We start from the raw sequence: 22,494 nt of genomic DNA on the forward strand, positions 1-22,494 counted from the left end.
AGCTTACACTGTGTGATGATAAGGGAATATATGATGTACTGATATAGATTTGGCCAATTTGAATGTACTTGTGTGGAAATTTTATATTAATAGAGAGATTAATTAACAGAAATTTTTACATGGATAAAATTTTGTTGAGATTTTCACAGTTTAAAAAAATGTACTTGTGTGGAAATTTGATATTCATAGAGAGATTAATTAACAGAAATTTTTACATGGATAAAATTTTGTTGAACACAGTTTAAAAAATATATAAGATTTAAGGATGAGATTTCATGGGTAATATCCTTTCATGAAATCTCTATATGAAAAAATGTAAGAGCATTTCCAATGAGTTATGTCAATATTAAGAATTGTGATAGTGAGTTTAATTCAGCTAATAAAGATATATAGGATATGTAGGAGTTAAAATTCAAATTTAGAACACTTCATTTATTTATGTTAAACGTGAAATTTTTAACTACTAAACCACTTAAAAAAAAATGAATTGATTCAAATTTTTGCTTTGTGGCAAGCCATTTTAAGAACTCAATGAATCTCACCATTTATATAATTTTTCAATTTATTTACTTTCCTTTTACCTTTCTACGGCCTCAAAAATTGAGGGGACTCCAATTTTTTAAGTGTCTATTAATTTTTTCATATATGTAAAAAAATAAGTTAATGACTTTTTTACTATAAAAAACTATTGCTCATAATAATAATAATAATAATAATAATAATAATAATGATGTAGATTTAATAACAAAATTTAATAGACACGTTTTAAATTTTAGAAGTAACTTTGCCAATTATAAAAACAGAAGTAACATTGCTACAAAATAAATATAGCTCAACTTGTTAAACTAGTTGAGCTAAGGGTTAAGGAGTTGGAAGTCCGGGATTTAAATCCTGGCAAGGAGAAAAACTAACATAACATTGTAATATATTAACAACTAATAGTTTGCTATTAAAAAAACAAAATAAATATAAACCAGCAATATTTTTTTAATTCCATTTTTAAGCACATTTTTTTAGTTAACTCAAAACTCTTTTTTTTACGATAGTTAACTCAAACTCTTTAAAAAAAATTGAAACAGCTCAAACTCTTAAAAATTAGCAACACAAAAAAGTAAATATAACTAAGTGAAAAGTAGAAAACACTTTCGTAGATAGAGAGGCGAAACGCATGAATGAGAAATAGTGAGAAATTTTGCTTTATTGATAATTTTTATTTAATTTGTTGATTGTAATTGCAAATTTTCTCTTTACTTTATTAGGTTTAACTTTTTTTAAAAAAAAATCTTCCTCTATGCTTTCTGAATTTCCTCAAGCGAGTAGGAAGTTTGAATATGAAGGTGAGAAGTGTAAGAAAAACAAAAGATTAGATAAATTAATTAACTAGAAGTGTTAGAAGGACGACTATCATCTTAATTTATTAGAAGGTTGATAATGATATTAGCTGCTTGAAGTTGTACTTTGATATTATTAATTAAAATATGTCAATTTTAAATGTTATTTATAACGAAAACTATTTTATTTATTTAAAAATTACTCTTTTTATTTATTATTCTGCATTTATTTATATTAATATTTAATATTCGAACAAAACTTCCAAATCCAACAATATAATTTCAGCCAAATACTTCAAACATGTTCTAAGAACTTCTTAGAAAAATAGCAATCAAGATGATCTAACTATTTCTTTGAAAGGCAAAAGCTAATATATTACTCTCTCAAGTCTTTAATATAAGAGAAATAATTTTATTTTTTAGATTCATTGATAATCTAATGTATTTAGTCCATATTATTGATTGACTAAATACATTAAATTCTCAATAAATCTAAAAAGTAAGATTTATCTTATATTAAGAACATGAGGGGGTAATAAACCCAAGTATAAGGAATGTTAAGGTATAGAAATAAAAGTACTGGAATTCTTGTAGTGTTGTGGAAGATGATCTAACTATTAGTCAAAAGAAAAAAAAATAAATAGGCTTAATTAGTCTATTGGTCACTTAAAGACATTTTAAGTTTCACAATGATCCCTTAAAGAAAAAAAAAGTCTGGATTGGTCCATTAAAAAAAAAGCCCGGATTGGTCCCTTAAAGACATATATGTTTGTCATATTGGTCATTTCCATTAAATTTAATTCCAAATATAACAAAAAATTTCAATTGTTAAAATTTTAAAAATTAATAAGGTTTTTGGTGGACCACTTACACTTAATGACATCCACAATTCAGTCAACTAAAACTAACGTTTTTTGTAAAAAATTGGCGGAATGACCTAATGTGAGAAACAGATGTATCTTTAAGGGACCAGTCCAAACCTTTTTTTCTTTAAGGGATCATTGTGAAATCTAAAATATCTTTAAGGGACCAATAGGTCAAATAAATAAATAGATGATCTAATTAATTTTAATTATCTATAGACCTATAGTCATAGACTCATAGAAATATCTAATTAGGTTGACACGTTTCGTCAAACATCAGGAGCTAGCAAAGGTGGTACGTACGTAAGTAAGCCAATTGAAACATCAGTACAGTCACGTTGTAAATATGTGTAGAAATGATAATTAGATTTTTCTACAAAAGATAGTATCATTTGCGCGCAACTATGGGACTGTTTGTTATACATTTTTTCAAAATAGATTATTGTAGTGTTATATAATTTTGAGTAAAAAAAAATTACAAATAATTTTTTTATAAAAGCTTCAAATGAAAATTTAGTTTGAATAGTTATTCTTAAAATGTCATTTTAGGTATTTGATCATTTTATTGAATTTTTTTTTTATATCAAAATTTCGAAAAATCATTTAATTTTGAAGCTATCTCAAATAAATTTTCATAAAAATCATTTATAAAATACAACTTTTTGAAAAAAATGTAATTTTGACTATGTTTTTATCTTCAATAATGTGTTTTTATGTTATATGATGTCAAAATTAATGTTTCAATTTACAAAAAACGAATATAAAAAAACTTGTAATATTTTGAAAAACGGTTTTAGAAAATCTATTTTTAAAAATGTAAAGAAAAAAATCCATTTTTTAAAGCTGAAACAAACATGCCCTATATAGAGTAATTTTCTAAGTCTTGTGGAATAAAATTATTGGTAAGTTATCTTTAAGAGTTTTAAGATGTTGCATGCCCAAGTTCAAAATTAAACTCATAATATATATTGGTTAAGTTAAAGAGACATACATCATCTCATCTAACCATTCTTGAGTAATAATTAGTTTATAAGACGTATATGTCAAAACTCGATATTCATTAGTCTATAAGATGTAAAGATAATATTTTCAGAATGGGTATAATAAATGGTGACGCTCAAAATGGCATTCTGGATGTGATGATCGCGGATCTTTAGTGCATCTCTTCTTTTCTTTTTTTTTTGGTTTATAGCTCTCCGGTTCCTAGGAGAAAGGGACACTAGTAGTCCAGAGTTCGGCCACGAGGTAAGTAAAGTCTGACCAATAAATTATTCCACCCATGAATCGAATCCAAGTTTTCCTGAAATCCGTCCTTTTTTGGTGAAGCTCATTAACCACTTGAGTTCAATGACTTGGTTTAGTGCATCTCTTCAAAAAGAGTGCATTGTGAACGTTTTCATAAGGTGTGGTGCGGATGTTCTTAATTGGTTAGGAGTGTATAACGCTCTTCATATAAAAGCACTCTCACATGCTCTTCAATTTAAAGTCTATAGATTCAATATTTATTGCTTTCATGTTATTTGATTGACAATCATTTAATTTCTTTCAGATATGATGCTAGTGAAACCTATCTTTCGGTAATAAAATTTAGATTCCTTTATTCAAAAGAAAAATAATTGAACAATTTTCGCTTAAACTATGATTTTTCAATAAGAGTATCAAACATGTTCTTGGACTAAGTTCGTCAAAAAAAAAAAAGTTCTTGGACTAAGTTTGTTGAAAGAATCAATGTGCAAGAGTTTCTAATATGAGAAGTATAATTTCAGTCAAATGCTTCACACATGTTCTGAGAAGTTTTATTATTTTTAATCAAGCATTCAAGACAAAATCTGTAGACATATCTAATTAGGTTGACACGTTTTCATCAATAAACATATTTTTTTTGACAAACCATCAATATACATTATGAGCTGCAAAGATGGTTAATATCTAAGCCAGTTGAAACACACCAATACTCACGTTGTAAATATGTCTCGAAATGAAATTAATTTATAAGACGTACAGGTTGGAACTCAATTCAAAAGATTAAAAACTATGGTTATCAAGTCAAATCTTATTTTATACTCTCTTCCTCAGGGACGAAGCCAGGAATTAAACATAAGGGGTGCTAGATCGAAAAAGTATAATTTAGTGTATATAAAATAAGAATTTTAATTATTTTTTATGATAAAAACTACTACATATATAAGAAATTTAAGTAATATCCAAAGTCAATATATATCTATAGCATTTTAAGTATAAGGAATACTCAAAAAGCAACATAAAATACACAACTATAGGATAAAAACCAATACAAAATCTATTTTAGCACGATGAATTAGTTCTAGCGACAAAATAATACACAAGCTTCTCACACCAAAAAGGCCAACAAAGACAAACCACAATTACTAACCAAACATAAACATATTAACTCAAGAGTCGTTTCCAAAAAGTGGCTTTAACAAATATCACTCTAAACATTTGCACATTTTTTTTAACATAAAAAAGACTCGGTAGATATATACTACTATTTCCGATCTTTTTTATAAGAGAGAATATAGTCGACAAAAATTGATCTATCTAAACTACATTATTAACTAAATATATTAATTTTTATGACTCAATTATCACTTATAAAAAAACCGAAAGTAGTATAATACTAGTAATACAAAAAAAAAAAAAAAACTTGGGGGGACCACGGGGGAACCACAGCTGTCCCTCTTGTGGCTGCTCTCCCCCATATTTTTTTGGGTTAAATATGTTTTTAGTCCCTACATTTTGTCCTATAGTCAAGAATAATCCTTACTTTTTTTTTGGTGAAAAAAAGTCTTACATTTTTAAGCCACTAGGTTTGGTCTAATGGTGAGGGGTTTGAGTAGTACGCTATAGATCCTGAGTTCGATTCCCAGCTCATTGTAAAAAAAAAAAAAGTCCTAGATTTTTTCCGTCATCAGTTTCAGTCCTCGCCGTCTATTTATTAACAGAATGATGACATGACAAAATGTGGTCCCCATTAGTTTAATGAATTGGCAAATCATACAGTGACACACGTAATATTTCATATTTGTTAATATTTGTTTTAAAATGATATTAATTTTAATAATTAAAAAAAACACCGTAAACTTCTCCATTCACCAGCAATAACAACAGTGTAACCCAGCAACTTTCTTCATTCAACCCAGAAACTTCTTCAAAATGTAGGGACTAAAAACATATTTAACTCTACTTTTTTCATACAAACAACTCATTTTTTAGGTTCATCTAATATTTAATGTTTGTATTTTATATTATTGATCAAATACAGGTAACTTGAGGCATCATCACTCCCGAAGCTCAACTTTGTATTTTCGGTTGTGGTGGCGATGAATCAACTGAGCACTTATTTCTCATGCAGTGCGGATTCAAAATTTTTTTCGGTGGGGCTCAAAAATATTACAACCAATGAAAATGTTGTTATATTTTAATTTTTTTTACCTTGTTAAAGATACAAAATTTCTATTACTACATAGTAGAGATTAATCATCGTCGCAGAACTTGTTGGGTACCCAAATTTTTTTTGCCTCTTCTGTCCAAATTTTCTCCATAAACACGAGTTGAGAGTCGAACGTCAAACAACTTGCTTAAATAATCTTACCACTTGTATCAATTTATTGTTAGTAGATGATACTTGATTTATTTTGCTAAAGAGAGAGATAATATTGTGTGAAAAAATTATTTGATTGGAGAGTGTGAGGATCTACATAAAATAAATTAGAGAGTAAGAAATTGTGGTAATAATAAAAAGATGAACTTGAGATAAATATATAAGTGTAAGTTAGTAATCTAATCAATTTTATGGGGCTTAAATAAAATATATAAGTATTTTTATATGATAAAAAGTATACTAATAATATTATTATAGATTTTTTTTTTTGCCTTGTGGGGGCTCAAAGCCCCCATGGCATACACACAGATCCGCCCCTGTATGGCTGTATATATCGTCCCTCTATATATAAGATAAGACCCTCTTGAATTATTTCATTGTCATTCTTTTTATAAAATCTAGTTTCAACGTATTAATTATTTCTATTTTTTTTAAAAAGAAACTTATTAATTATTTTTTTACAAATATATCCATAGTTAATTTACATTTTTTCTACAATTTATAATAAATACACTAATAAAAACATAAACTAATTCTCTCTCTTGAAAGATGAACTAGTAAAATCCATAACAAATTTTTAAAAAATTGATATCACAATCAAATTTTTTAATTCCCACGATTAACTCAAGCAGATCCTATATTTAAGGATGAAAATAGTATATAGGAGGAGGAGATGAGCAATCAGGGTAGTGAATCACTTTACTCAAAACAAAAATAAAACAATTGAACAATTTCTACTCCTTAAAAAATATAAACTAGAGGCGGAGCCACAGGTGGACCAGTTGACCACAACCTATCTTAAAAAATTGAAAATTACTTGGATACTCTTATATGTATATAAAATTACGAGTATGTGATCAGTGCTTTAAAAATTGAACCGAATCAGTCGATCGAATTAAGAATCAGAGGGGTCATCGGTTTAGTTCAATTGTTTGATCAACCATGCTATTGAACTGGTAGGAACCGGTAAAAAAACAAAACTTTTGCTCTTTAAACCCCCCATATTATTCCTAGGTTCCCTCCAAATTCCATTTTGCCATTAAATACAATTTGAAAATTACGTTTTAATCTATAAGTGTGGTTAAGAAATTATAATATGAATCGGATCTGCGTGTAACAAGTTCGGAATTTACATTCAGAACTGTTTTAAAATTGAAAAATATTAGAAGATAGGTAAGTGACTGAATCTAAAAACTCAAATAAATTGTGTTAACAGCTCATATAACAAAAACTACTGTAAAAAAAAAATCATATAACAAAAACAAAATGACAACTCAAATAAACTAAAGTAAACTCAAATAACTAACAACAACTCACACAAACTCAAATAACAAAACTAACATCTCTAAACTTAAAACATAAATACACATCGGTTTCTGTTGATCTTATGTAGTCGAAAACATATGTAAAAATTAGTTTTTAATATGGTCGAATTTCACGATTCTTTCAAGTGGAATTATGGTTAAAAAGAGATGAGATGATAGAAATTAAAATAATTGTAAGAGAATGCAAATTGTTTTAGATTCGAAACAAACACATATTTATATAAGAGTCGGTTCATTAAGACCACAAAAAAGAGTTGGTGCCCATTCATTAACCTTTTCAGCTTTGTGGCAACTCCGCTCCACACATGTGGGGAGGTAATAGACATTCATCCTTCAGTTTCGCATGAACAAAATAATTGGGAATTAAGTCAATGAACATAATTCGAACATTTTTTTTTTTTGACTAAATAAAAGATATTCATTCATTCAAATTGATAAGAGTACATCGATGCAATACAAATCAAAATCGCTAAAAACAAAAAGGATGAATCTGCGAACAAACTCACAGCATCCGTGTTAATAGCATCAAACGGCATATTGCAAAAGCCTACATATTTGACTATATTGAAGTTTCCGGAACATTCATGTCGCCGGATCTGTAGCGTTGATGGTACAAAAGTCATTGATTGGATCTGCACTGGATCAACCTTAATCTTCAAACCTGAAACAAATGAACACCGCACAAAGACGGGATAACAATACTCCGCACTAAGACGGGACAACAATACTCCGCACTAAGACGGGACAACAATACTCCGCACTAAGACGGGACAACAATATTGAAAATCAAAACAAAGGATAAAATCGCAAAGATGAAAACAAAACTATAAGACTTAAACTATGTGAAAATCACTTATTTGTATTAAAAAGCAAGAAGAAAAAAATGTAAAGGGGTGATTTTAGGCCAAAAATTGACCTAAAACCACCCCTCTATGGGTGAGAGAAGAAGAATAATTCGAACATTTTTCACCCATAACTACAAATAAATCACCAAATATAACAAAAATAAATAACATCTAAAACAAACCGAGCAGATTATAACTTTCGAAACATAACATCCAAACTGTATTTAGGGACAAAATAGAACTTTAAGTTGGCTGGGAGCAACATGAGAACTTAATTAGCAAATTTTAAAACACAACTAGGATAATACCCGTGCGTCCGCACGGGTCGCGCCTGCGGCGCGTTATTTAAGTTATCGGCTGCATTTCTTGGTTTTAATTTGAAAATTATATATGAAAAGTAAGAAAAAAAAGTAGGTAATTACATTAAAAATAGTAAATACAATTATGAAAAAATCAAATGTATTTAATAAACCAAATGGAAATATTGTTTATATATATAGAAGAAATAAAGTTACTAAAAATATAAATATATAATGTTGGAGAATTTATCATCATATGCAAATATATAAATGTCAGATATTACAATGAAATTTGAAAAAGATGACATCTATATAAGTTACAAAATTTAAATCGTAGAGTAATTCCTGGTAGAAAATTGTTTCTGGTACAAACATCATTCCATTGGTATCCTAATTTTGTCTTCTTCCTTGGATAATTCTTCTTAATAACATACAATTTGTTATGTCGACCATCATCAGTACAGATTTTTAATTCATCAAATGAATATAATCTGATGAATTGACTAAATGGTTTTTGTAAAACCTACAAAAGATTTCAAAAAAATGGTAAGATGTAGTTAAAAAAAATTGAATATTAAAATAATAATAAATATAAATTGAAAGTATTACTCAACTAATGTCGTTTTTGTAATCATTTCTTGTGTTAATATGATATCAAACCATATAGTACACCGTGGAGAAGTACTTCTACTATGAAATGGTCGTAATTGATTTGAAGATTCAATCACATGTTTAGAAATAATGCGGAAGCATTGATAACCATAGTATGCAAGTTTAACATCAACATTGTTATCTAATTCAAGAAAATTAGTTAATGCATTCCAACCACCAATTATAAGAGGATGATCGAAGTTGTTGTTAAAGTGCAGCAGATTAGAACAATCTCCGTTGTGTAAAATATGCCAAATACTTGTTAGTTCTCTCCAATATTGAAGAACAAATTTTGGATCTACCTCCGCATAGCACTAAAAAAAAATGTATAAGAAATAGAAAACTCAAATATATGTTAACATGATATGGTGTATCGAGAATTTAGATGTGATTTTTTTTTTTTTGAGATAATACTGAATAATGAAGAAATTTATGAATTAATTTGCATTAGAATAGTTGGATCATTACCTGATTTCCATAATGAATGATATGAAAAGTGGTTTTCGGTGTAGTTGCAAGTATTTCTCTAATGTTATTTCCATCAATAATTTCCATTTGGAAAGATAAAAAAGGATTTGATAAGTTTTGATGTTTTTGTCATGGACATGATATTTTATAGTTGAAAATAAGCAATATGTTATTATATATTTGAAGTGTAAAATAATGCAAAATTATAATTTTCAATATATAAATTTTTTTAAGAGTGACATGTATGACATGTATTGATAGTTTGATATTTGATGTTGTAAGATTCTTTATTTTTTTGTTTTTTATGTAAATAGAATATATTGGAAGTTGTTCCTAATATAAAAAATATAAAGTTACATGTGAATAATAAAAAAAAGATATAAAAGTATTATATTTAATAATGTGATGTGATGTAACAATAAAAATGTTAAAGGTGATTGTTTCTTATTTTATATAAGTTGTATACATTATAGCATAATTTTAGTTCATATTGTGGTCATAGTTTTCCATTGTAAGTTGTGATAGAGTTCTTGAAGATGGAAGAACCTTCTCTTGAAGATTTGAACTCTGTTTTTAATTTGGAACCAAAAGCAATGTTTTCTGTTGCATCCTTATCATTTCAGGTATGAGTTGATTTTGATAAACTTGTATTTAATCGTTAGATAAAATCGAGATTTTGTAGAATTATGTTTTTGCTTATTAAAATTTTAGTGAAGTAGATAAAGTTGTATCTAATGTTCTATTTTAATTTTATTTGTAGGAATTTGCTGAAATAGATCCTAATTATCGAAAACAATTGGATGTTCCAATAGGAATAAAGTGGTATGTCAAGAATAAATCTGGTCCTCACCATACTCTGACCTGCACATTAGGTTGTATATTTCCTCTGATTACTGGTGGATGGAAAGAACTGAGAGAGTATTACCGATTTCCAGATGATGTTGAAGTAACTTTTAGTTATTTTGGTTATGATTGTTTTGCAATTAAGAATATAAAGACACTTGATTGTTGTGCTGAAATTCCTTATTTTCATAGTAGAAGTGTTTTTCCTTTGAAAACTACATATTTTGATGTTACAATGAAGGGTGATATGACAATGGAAGACAATTTAGTTAAGTATATGATTTACGATTAATATTTCGTTTTATCATTTAACATAATTATTAGCATTCAATTTTATAACTTACAATTGTTTTTTTGTATCAGACAATAGAATGTTCTGATTTTAATGAATATCTGAAGGAGAATGATTGGTCTGCACTGGCTGCTTGCTTAGATGATGGAGAGGTGTATGATTTGAAGGTGAGAGGAAGGCGATCTCCTTATAAGATTCAATTGGGTTATTGCTGGAATCATTTTTGTCAATGCAACGATTTTTACAAAGGTGATATTCTGCGTTTTAAGTTTGATTCGGATGTAGCAACATGGGAAAAGAAGTGTCATGTCTACAAAATTGGTACAGATCCTGATGTTAAGTGAAGTCAAATTTAAGTTCAATTGTTGAAGGATGTAGTATGTAGAAGGTTTGGACAATATATGATCTATGATGATGTTAGGAGGCTAATGTTAAGCATTTTATGTTCAGTTTAGTTAATCTGGTAAGTGTACTTGTATTATGAAACTTGTTGAATGCTGTATAAGTTCTTTGATGTTTTATGGTTTAATTTGTAATGTTTGCGTTAATCTGAATGTGCATTGATAATTGATTATGAAGCACATTTTTAAAGTTTAGGCAGTTTTATGTGATTGAAGCTTATATCATGCCTGTACAAAATAGTTATATGTAATTTAATAGGTTGTCATTTAGATGTTGATCAAAGTTATAGAGAAGCATGACAAAAATACCATTAGTTATATCAACAAATTAAAGTACAGTACAATAAAAATTAGATTTATAAATAGTGTTTATATTACATAACCATAATTCTTATTGGTAGTTGGATAGATAGACAAATAGAAAATAGCCTTACATGAAGATATAGCTTATCAGAGCAAGATACTTTAAAGATAAATTTAAACTTGATGAGTTGTAATTATAGAAACCAAAAGGTACTGCGATGTTTTATCAAGTTCAAAATTTAACTGGTCACCGACTGAAGGAGAATTTGCATCTAAGTAAGCATGATAGGCTCGTCCTATAAATTTTTCTTTTGGTTGTGCTGTAGTAGAGATAATTTTGCAGTGATAAGATATAGGTTTGTCTTTTGAAAGCAAAACCAATTCATGTTTGTTTTGCATTGTTACAACAGCTACACCTTTTGGCAAATGCTGCAATTTGATTAACAGATAAATATGTTAAAAATAAATAAAGTTAATTATAATCATTTGAATTCAAATATATAATATACCATAATAGCTTGATTGTGTGTATTTTCGAATGCTTTTGTGATTAGTAAGTCCCATCCATATTCTTTGAAGTATTGATTGTTTGAAATGATTTCATTGTTGCTGATATTGCTTACAAATATTGGTATGAAAAAACAAAATGTTAATATATGAAATAAAACTAATAAACAATCATCAAAATTTCAAAGAAAAACAATAATGATAGTTGAAAGTTAAACCTGTTTGAAGCCATTAGGAGTAATCGTAGTTTTTTAATAGTTCATGAATGAAATTCGTTTGATACATGTTATATATATATATATATATACCACCTAGAGATTCTTTGTGTATAGAGATTCCTGACATGAATATCAGATATGATTTTTATTACTCATGGACAATAATAGTATAGATCAAGTTAAGTAGAATGGTGCATAGATTGGTTGAATAGTTTTGTGACGTAGAATTGTTTTTCACAATTCATAGCTTAATCCAATACTTGAATAATACATAGTTAATGCAATATATATATATATACAATTATTTTTAAATTGTTTTATAATTTCGTCTACTTAAAGAAGATTTGTTTCATTTTGGACAATAAAATCAAATTTGCAAAGGCATATTTAGCAGAAATAATTCATTAAATAAACATAAAAGTTACAGAAACTGGGATAATAAAAGGGAACAAACACTGGAATATAAATTGAAAATTCGAAATATAATAATGAAACATAATCAGGACTATTCCTTAATCTTCTAGCTTGACAACTCTCATGACATTGCTCCTTTCTTTGTCAATAAACATGAAATTAAGCACATCACCAGAAACAAATCCATTTGTGGATACAAATTTTCTCCATTGAGATCCAAATTTGACCGTATAATACCATCGAACTTTGTATTTGATGATTTTTGTAGCAATTAGAGTATCATTTGGACCACACAGCATTACTTGGTCATATCCTGTTGTTCTAACATATTCTCCAAATTCCTTATTTAAAGTCTGCACATGAATTATAAAGGATTATTGAAAGTATTTTTCAAAGTGAAATTATTTGAATAAATATGAAGAAATTTATTACTAACCAATTGACATTTGGTTGCTTCATAATCTGTCAGTCTAACACTAAAAGAAAGTGGTTCATTGTCTTCAAATTTGAAAGAGTGGAATTGTGGCATTTCATTTGGATTTAGTTCCCCCGAGTGAACATCAACAATGAAACGTTTAAATCCAGCATAAGTCAGTGTAACCAATTGATTTCCCTCAATTCCAAAAACCTTTCTCATTTCTTCTCATCCTTCGGTAATCATAGGTTTGGTTAAAGAGCAATTGAATTTCACAGGCAATCGAGCTGACAGATATCGATTAATTAGAATGATTTCTTCATCTAGTTCATGAGCAATTTGGTTGATGAATGTTGGTTCAAGTTCTCCAAATGGCTACAAAAGAAAAAAAGTATAAAGTTGAATTGCAAACAAATAATATGGTGTGTATAGAATAATTTATTTCGAATATGTTACCTGACCAATAATATTTGCAGTGACAAATGCTCCTTGTTCATTAAACTTGATAGATCTTCTTTTGAATGACATTGTTAAGTATGGTTATTGAAAGAGAAATTGAAATGTTTGTTCAATGAAGTAGAATTGACTCAATTGAGAATGTGTTATTATAGTGGTTGTTGTAGGTAGTGGTTATTAGAATTTAATGAAATCATAAATTCTTAACTTGTTAAGATGATCATATTGAATTAAAATATTGTTGTTGGTGTTGAGTGACAAAATTGAGAAGTGACTTGTGGTAGTAAAAATAGTAATGAGTGATGAATGAAAATATAAGTATATTAAGTTATACTTAGTGGATCATAAATAATAATGGTTTAAATTATTAAGACGTATGATATAAGCCAATTACGATTTGTAAGTACAACTTTAGATTGATAGTAGATTACTTGAAATTTAAACTAAATTTCGATAGTTGCTAACAAAATATTAATACAAATACAAGTTAGATCTTGGTTACACGACATACATTAACTCGAAATTCAAGAAATTCAAATTTTAATCTATCCCCTAACTTGATATCATTGTCGTAACAATAATTTTTCCATCCTCTTTTAATTTTGATTCTCTCGGAAACATTTGACGGTATGTCCAAATGAAGTTTAGTGGATGTCATTTTTGGTCCCTCGAGGATAAGAAATTTGTAACCAAACTCGCGTGCATTGTCGGAGAATAATTTTGGCATTGTCTGGAAAAAAGAAAAAAGAATTAAACAATTTGGTTACACGATTTGTGATTGATGAATAAAAATATAGTAAATGGAAAATCTTACTATTTGTGTTTTTGTTGCATTGTTAACGTGAGTAAGTGAAAATTCATAAACATGGACACATTCTAGCCTTGTGTATGGTTTGAATCTAATCATATTGATTTGATGAACATTCCAAATTCTCTCTGGGTTGTTTTCATCAGCTTGTTGTCGTATTACATTGTGTTCCAAATTTTCAATGTAACGTGGTCCAGATGTGAAATCTCTTTTAAAATCCGGCATAGTTAATTCTTCAGCAATACTGGAAAGGAAAAAAATGGAATTTTTTATTTGTTAGGTCACATAAATAGAAAATGTAGTAAAAGAAAAAGAAAGATTATAGATAATACATGTAATCAAATGTTGTCATCGTGTAGATGATAAGGGAATAGACAGGATGTAGGTGGAGAAGAAAATTAAATAGTTAGAGTTATTAAATAGAATTGATAGTTTGAGAAGAAGTAGAGTGTTATTTTAAGTTGTAGAAGAATACACGAATAGTAACCGTATCTATTGATAGGTCATGCATTGAATCAATTAAATGTAGGCCCAACTATCAAAAACTTCAATGCATATGACAACAAAGGGCATAGGATGGTTGTGGTGACCAGTCTATACTCTAGGTCACATTTGGTTATGATATAAAAAAGAAAATATGAAGTATAGTAAATTGATAGTTACATGTGAATTGATGTAGGCTATTATTTTGGCAAAGAAACCGCTTCCCAATACCTGATAGAAAGCTGAAAAAGTATGTGATGTACTTGAAGCTTAAAGGGAAACACGCTAACTTGGTGCATGTAATGCATTTGTTATACTTGTTATGTTAAATAAGACAAAATTGAAATATAAGTGTCATAAAAAATGTTATCATAGTTGAGATAATAAAAAAGAAATGGATATATTAAGAAAAAAAAAATGGATATTTATAGTTATTAAATAAAATTCATAAATTTGAGAAGAAGTAGAATAGTGTTTAAATTTGTAGTAGATAGAAGAATAGTAACTGCCAAATTGATAGGTCTTGGATTTAATGAAATGAATGTTGGGCCAAGTATAGTAAACGTTGATATCAATGTAGAAATAAGCATGCTTCTGAATGTGTTCAGACAATATTCTATCCTACATTGAGTTATGATATCTAAAAGAACAGCTGAAGTACAATAAGGCATAGTTACATGTGAATTTTTGCAGGCTGTCATATTGGCAACCAAACACATCCATTCCAAATACCTGCAAGAAAATAAAAAAGGGAACTATTGTACTTTCAACTAAAGACCAAACACGCCTAGTTGCTACATCTCATCCATTATGTTAAAAAATACAAAATTAAAATAGAATTGTGATAAAAGTTTTAGAGTAGGTATAGAAAATTGTTTTTAAAATTCAATTATTTTTTATTTTAATTCAACACAATGTGACTTTGAATAGACTAATGATGCATGTAAGATGTGTAAGAAAAGTAAATTAAACATGAATTTTATTGTGTAGTCAAATCAATATATAGTTTGTAGGTGGATGTACTTTGGCTATAAATACATATAGTTTAGAAGAATAACTTAGGAAATTAATTATCAAGAAAAAGGTAAAGTAGTTGTCAAATATAGATATGTTAGTTTTATTTAGGTTAGGGAAATTTATTTAAAGAAAAAAAAATCGTATCAGTACATTTTAATTTTTTTTTTTGAAGTTACTAAGAGTTGTCACTATTTTGCAGGATTTTATTTTAATCTAAATATTTGCAAGATGGAAAAATTGATTAACAAAAATGTGAAGGCTCAGTTTTTTACAGTGATGGGAAAAGATTTGGTAACTACATTTATTTTCAATGTGTATTTAAATGAAATGAAATATTAGCTTGTTGTATGTTTTGGAAGTTTGTCTACTAATTTTTTTTTTTTTTTTGTATATTATTTATTTGCTGTTTGAAGGTTGAGGGTGAAATTGATCCAGGCTTTGTTAATATGTTTGGAAAAGAATTACCAAGTTGTTGGAATATTGTTGATTCTTCAAGAAATGTTGTGCATTTAGTTTTTTATAATATGAATGCAGAATGTCCTCGTATCACAACCGGATGGAAAGAAATATGGGACTTTTATGATATTTCACAAGATTTTAATGAAGTTTTGTTGGCTTATCATGGAGGGAAGGATTTTTCTATTCATATAAAAAAATATAGTAATTTTTATGCATCGTTAATTCCACCGTATCACAGTTTGTACGGTAAATACGATGATTCAATTAAGTTTGATTTCGTTGTACCTCAAATGTCCAATGATGGAGTTTATTTGGTAAGTATATGTGGTTTATAATTGTTAGCTATAAAAAAAAAATTTCATATATAATATTAAGTATTTAAATATTATTTATATATGACAATGTTCCAAAAATGCAGGAATTTCCGAAAAATTTTGTAAAGAATTTGAGAAGGTACAACATTGATGAGGTAAGGTTGTTTGGACCTCTGTTTAGGGTTGGCATATGCAAAATAAGATTTGTTACAGAGAATGAAAACGTTATGCATTTGGGAAAGGATTGGCTTAAGTTTTTTCAGAAGAATGATATTTTAATGAATGATATATTAAGGTTTAGTCCCAAGGGTTTAAGTACTTCTAACATAATTGTGGTTGAGGAAATCTGCTTGGATGAAGCGTTGTTGGTCGATGATACTGATGAATTGATTGCTCGATACTTTTAGGAAATGAAATTGTTGGTTAAATGGTCAAGTAATGTACTAAATGAAGTTTGGTTAGTATTATTATATTGTGATGTAGGATTTATATTTCTGTCTAATTATAATCATTTAGGGTTGTTATTTGTGTTAGTAGTATTGTAAACATTCAGTATTTTATTTGTTTATTTTCAATGAAGTTTTTATTTAAATTGGTTTTGTCTTTGTTGTAGAAATATGTATAAGTAATAATATGATAATACTGGGTTACACATGATGAATAAATATAAAGTAATTGATAAAAACTAAAAGAAAGTTACATAGAACATGAAATGGCAAAGTGAAATACACCGAAGGTGCATAAATAGGTAGAAAGTAGCATAAATTGAAACTATATTCTGGTGACATTACATACATTGACTCCAAAAACTAAAAATTCAAATCTTAATCTATCTCCGAGTTCAATTTCATTGTCATAGCAGTAATTCTTCCATCCTCTTATTATTTTGCATTTGTTTGTTACATTTTCTGGAATGTACAAAAAAACTTTTGAAGTTGTCATCAATGGTCCTTCAAGAATGAGATTATTATAACCTAATCCACGTACATAATTGGAGAAATAGGATGGTAGTGTCTATAAATCACAGAAGATACAAAAAATGTAATGTTATGATGATATTGAACAAATAACTATTTCAATGGTTATAAGATCTTAAAAAAGAAGAAACTTACAATTTGTGTTGGAGTTGCTTTGTTGAGGTGATTAATAGTGAATTCAAAAACGTGAACACATTCTAATCTAGCATTTGAATTATAACCTGTCCAGTATGTATAATGAAGATTCGTGGTTGTTAAAGTCTCACGAGAGGGATTGTAGTGATCTTCAAGTTCTTCTATATTAATCGTTGTTTGTCTATCAAAATGAAAACAATTTTGTAAATTGAAGTTTCATAAACTGGTAATGAATAAAATAAAACATATAATGTAATTGAAGATGAAAGAATATATACACCAATTAAATTGAATTGAAGGTAGAATAAGAAAAAACCTGTTTTCGAAATCCATGATTGTGTGGTTAGATTGGGAAAGTATGTTGTTGTAAATAATACTAATGATGTTGTTGAAGTAGCAGATGGGTCAGAGGAAAAGTTTCTTTTAATTATATAGTACAAAAATATTTTCTCAATTAATATTTTATTTATCAAAAAGAAACAAAAAATGAAGATGATGTTGATGTTTGATTCGAATTGGTGATGTATATGCTTTGGAAAGCGCGCGCGAAGAATATCATTATATTTTCACAGTAGGAGTACTTTTGATTTGGGAAACATTTCTTTTGATATCAGTCTATATGCTAGAATTTTGATTAGTTTATATTTAATTTTACCTATGTTGAAAGATTACTAATGATGGGCATACTTATCAATTGAAGTTGGTGTTAATATGTGGTTCGGAGCATAATTTTAAGTTGGGTTATGACTGATTTTAAAGTTGTGAGAGTAATCACTTCAAAGTAGGTCATTTTCTTCTTTTCAAGTTTTATTATTATGGTAGGAGCCATTTGTTTAAAATTGGTCATGCATAAGTACATAAAAATGAAGTTTCATTATGAGACATTGGATTGCATGTGATGTGAACATTGAAATGTGTTTGTAGTATGGTGATCTTTGTGTTATGTTCTTTAAATTATAAGCATATGCTACTTGTGTTTATTTTGAATTTTGATAATTAGTTATGAAGAATATATTGTCTATAGTAAATATATAAGTTATATGGCAAATAACGATACTTTTTGATATTTTAAAATCAATGATAACATAATAATAATAATAACAAAGTGCACCTTGCTAATAATATATATGTCTTCAACTACATAATAAGAAACACATACATAATATATATGGAGACGTTTCATAATTAGATAAGATATAAATAATTATCAAACTATTTTGATAACTTTCATCAGATTGGAATTTTGTTGGTTGATAAATTGGAAATTAAGATTGTCACCAGCAACAAAATGATTCATAGCAACGAATTTCTTCCAATTGCTTCCAAATTTGATCATCCATGACTTTTGTGGATTGCATTTCACAACTAAGACATTAACTTCGTGTCCCATTGGTCCATAAAGCTTAACAGACTTATATCCAGAATTTCTTATACATGCAGCAAAGTCTTTTCTCAGGCTCTGCAATAAGGTTTTAATTGGTATTTTAAGTTTGAAAAGGCAATTGAAAAAAATGCAGATTTAAAGTAAAATAGAAACTTACTAATTGTGACTTTGTGGCCATGGCTTCAGTGAGTGTAACATTGAAAGATCTATTTACGGGCATAATGTGCTTAAGAGAATGATATGATGGTAGTGATTGTGGTTGGAATTCTTGTTCAAGAACATCCACCACGAAGCTGTTATTACCATTTATGTTAAAAAAAATCTCTCATTTCATTCCAACCCTGATATATAAGTGGGTGTTGTGAGGAGCGATTGAATCCGACCGTCATTCTACGATTATTTCGATCAATAAGAATAAAGTGTTGATCAAGCTCATGAATGACTTCTTGAACAAACTTTGGTTGCATTTCACCATAAGGCTATATAAAAAGTTTAAATACAATGAGAACTTTATATTAGTTGAAGGTAGTTGATCAAAGAAAATTAAAATAGGTGATGACAAATCGTCACACTCTCTATTCCATGCCTATTTTAGCAACATTAGATACATTTTAGTAGGTTTTTAGCAATAAATATGAGAGAAATCTAACCATTAGCTTGATTACTTATTTTGCAAGAAAACAGGAAAAACTGCAGGAAATGAAGGATTTTCACTACGCTGGGGGCGTAGCCTATCACGCGCCGCGTGATGGAGCTCACAGGGAGCCAAGATTTCCACTCTTATCACGCGCGGCGTGATACTTGACCACGCGCGGCGTGAAGCTTTGTTCAGGAACTGGGTTGCTCTCTGACTTGATCACGCGCGGCGTAGCTTTGACCACGCGCGGCGTGAAGTCTTGATTGAAGAAGAAGTTTGCCTCTGACTTGATCACGCGCCGCGTGATTCTGTTATCACGCGCGGCATAGTGATGGAGTTGCAACCACGCGCGGCGTGGTAGATCTGGCGCGCGGCGTGGTTGCCTTCTGTATATATATTTTCTGCATAATTCTGTTTTGGGGTTGGAAAATTCTGCAACTTTTCACTACATTCTGGTCTTGGAACTGAAGATCGTGATTCAACACTCCAGTGGAGAGCTCCAAGCGCATCAGATCATGGATTCACGAGCCGTGGCGATGAAGCGAGGAAGCGTACGAAGAACGATGAGGAGCTAAACTCCTTCGGAGGTAGAATCTAGGTAGTTTAGGATGTAGTTCATTGAATGTAACCTGCAATTGTGTAAGATCTTACTCTCTTTATAGTGTTCATTCAATTCAAGTCTGTTTCTAATGCTTTACGATCCTTCATTAGTGTTGTAATGATTTTGAGTTAAGTCACGTGCGAGAGTATTGATTTAATGTCTGAACTGAATTGTATTGAGCACTCGAGTGTCTCCGGTCGAGAGATTGAGGCATAGAGTGTAGCGAACGATTGACGCGCGTTAATATCATTCGTTGTAGGTAGCTTCCGCCCGAGAGATCGGGGGAGTATCGACAACGAATAGAGTGGATTTTGACAAGAGATTGCGATTCACTAATTTGTCGATCTAGTTGTGAACACTTGAGTAGATCTTATGACATTGTAGGTTGCATGCGGTTAGCTATAGACTAGATGATCCCGATGATTCTACCTCGCTTTTTCCACTATATCAAAGCACATTTTCTAGCAATTCATTACTCAACATACCCCCAATTTATGTGTATTTTCTGTATAATGTCTATGAACACCGTTCGACTAGTTTGATCACACAATCCCTGTGGATCGATATTTTTATTACTACGTGATTTCGTGCACTTGCGAAATTTATCATCAATAGGCTTGATGTGTTTTGTACAAAAATGGTGATCAAAAACAATTGTATTGAAATTTATAAAATTTGAGTATTAAACCATGTAAAACATATATGATCAATACAATGATAAATGTAAATTCCAGTTTGTTTGCGGATGTAAATGGTCTTGTAATTTCAAAATATTGTATGAACAATTTTTATTAATGCAACAAAGTACATCTAGGTTGAATGTATCAAGAAAATATGTTGGTTTGCTCACCTCACCAACAACATGTGCAGTAAGAAATCCACCCATAATAGGATATGTGACTGTGATTATGGAATTATCCATATTTGGTATTGTTCTTGAGAAATTTGATTTTGGAGTGTTTAGTAGTAATGTAAGAGTGAGTTGTGTTTGCTTTTATTAATTAAAAAAGGTGTAATGATTATGGAGATAGTAATCTTAATTGAAAAGACATGAGTGAGTTGATAGATTAGGTGTGGATATAGTTTGAATCAGAATAGGCAATATTTGATATCATTATGGAAGATTCACATGAACTTAAGATTTTATGCATCATCCTTGATTTTCCAAAAAGTAAACTTGTAGTTTGAATAGAACTATTTTGGGACAATTGGTTGTGATGTGAATATTTTCATTACATATATAATGAATCTGGAAATAACAATGCAAATATATTATAAATATATTGCAATAATATTAAAAAGATGCAACATATATGTTACGATTCATTTGATCATGTACAAAAGTTTAGGGTGACTCATAGGCAATAAAATGAACCAACCAGATGTTGATTGCATTCATCTAACCTGCAATATAAAAAAAAAAAATTAGTATAGATTGTTTGAAAAGTATATGATGTGTTTGTAGCAAAAATAAATATTTTTGACCTTTCAAATATTTTGGAAGACTTCTTTGAATACAACATTAGTAGTTGTATTAGTAGGTTTGTTGTCTTGATCAAGAATCAATATCTTCAACCCTTTCTTTGTCCTAACCCTTGATACTGCCACATATAATTGGCCATGACTAAAAACTGGCTTCGGCAAGTATAAACCTACACTGTCTAGTGACTGTCCTTGTGATTTATTTATTGTCATTGCATAGGAAACAACTATAGGAAACTGTCTTCTAACCAGTTTGAATGGCCACGGGGATTGAGATGGTGAAATTTCAATACGTGGAATATATACTAACAGACCTTTGTTCTGTCCACAAATCACTTTTGCAGCCAAAACATGTGTTCCTAACTGAGTCACGATTAATCTGGTTCCATTGCAAAGACCTTGAGATTGATCAATATTTCTCATAAGCATTATAGGAGTACCAATTTTGAGTTTGATTCTATGATTGGGTACACCTGAAGTGCGAAGAGAATTTAAAAATTCTGGTGTAAGAACATTGTAGTGATCAGTATAATTAATTTCATCTTTATCAATTCTATCTGCACTCAAACATTCTCGTTCTTCACCTACATATATTTTGTATAATGGTAAACTATAATTGTTGATTTAAACAATAAAAATCAATATATTGATTGAGATAATGATGAGTTAAGAAATTAACCTGGTAGCAATCCAAGAATAAATTCATTGATCTGCTCAACAGTTTCAATCTTGGCAGCCAATATTGCTCGCACACTCAAATAATCTAAATTGAGGTAGTTCTCCAGTATATTAGGATATGTGCTGTTAACAATTGCTTGTATTGGATCATCAAAGTTGGTTAACAAAAGTTCTGGAGGAATTTCAATGTCGACAATTCCATCATTTGGACCACCCAATGTTCCTTCACCAATACTCAAAATCCATTTAGAAAAATCAGCCATTTC

General features: G+C 29.2%; 1 protein-coding gene and 1 pseudogene across 1 annotated transcript; one reads left to right on the plus strand and one right to left on the minus strand.

Moving 5' to 3' along the window:
• The first annotated feature begins 8,297 nt into the window (after positions 1 to 8,297).
• On the plus strand, positions 8,298 to 11,092 carry LOC123890810. The gene is made up of 3 exons (XM_045940511.1): positions 8,298 to 10,027; positions 10,165 to 10,515; positions 10,611 to 11,092. The coding sequence occupies exons 1-3, from the start codon at positions 9,941 to 9,943 to the stop codon at positions 10,881 to 10,883; spliced, it is 711 nt and encodes a 236-aa protein (XP_045796467.1). The 5' UTR covers positions 8,298 to 9,940; the 3' UTR covers positions 10,884 to 11,092.
• Positions 11,093 to 12,480: 1,388 nt separating this feature from the next.
• On the minus strand, positions 12,481 to 22,491 carry LOC123891969 (annotated as a pseudogene).
• Positions 22,492 to 22,494: the final 3 nt, after the last annotated feature.

This window comes from Trifolium pratense, linkage group LG6 (genome assembly GCF_020283565.1).
Source record: "Trifolium pratense cultivar HEN17-A07 linkage group LG6, ARS_RC_1.1, whole genome shotgun sequence".
Lineage (NCBI taxonomy): Eukaryota > Viridiplantae > Streptophyta > Magnoliopsida > Fabales > Fabaceae > Trifolium > Trifolium pratense.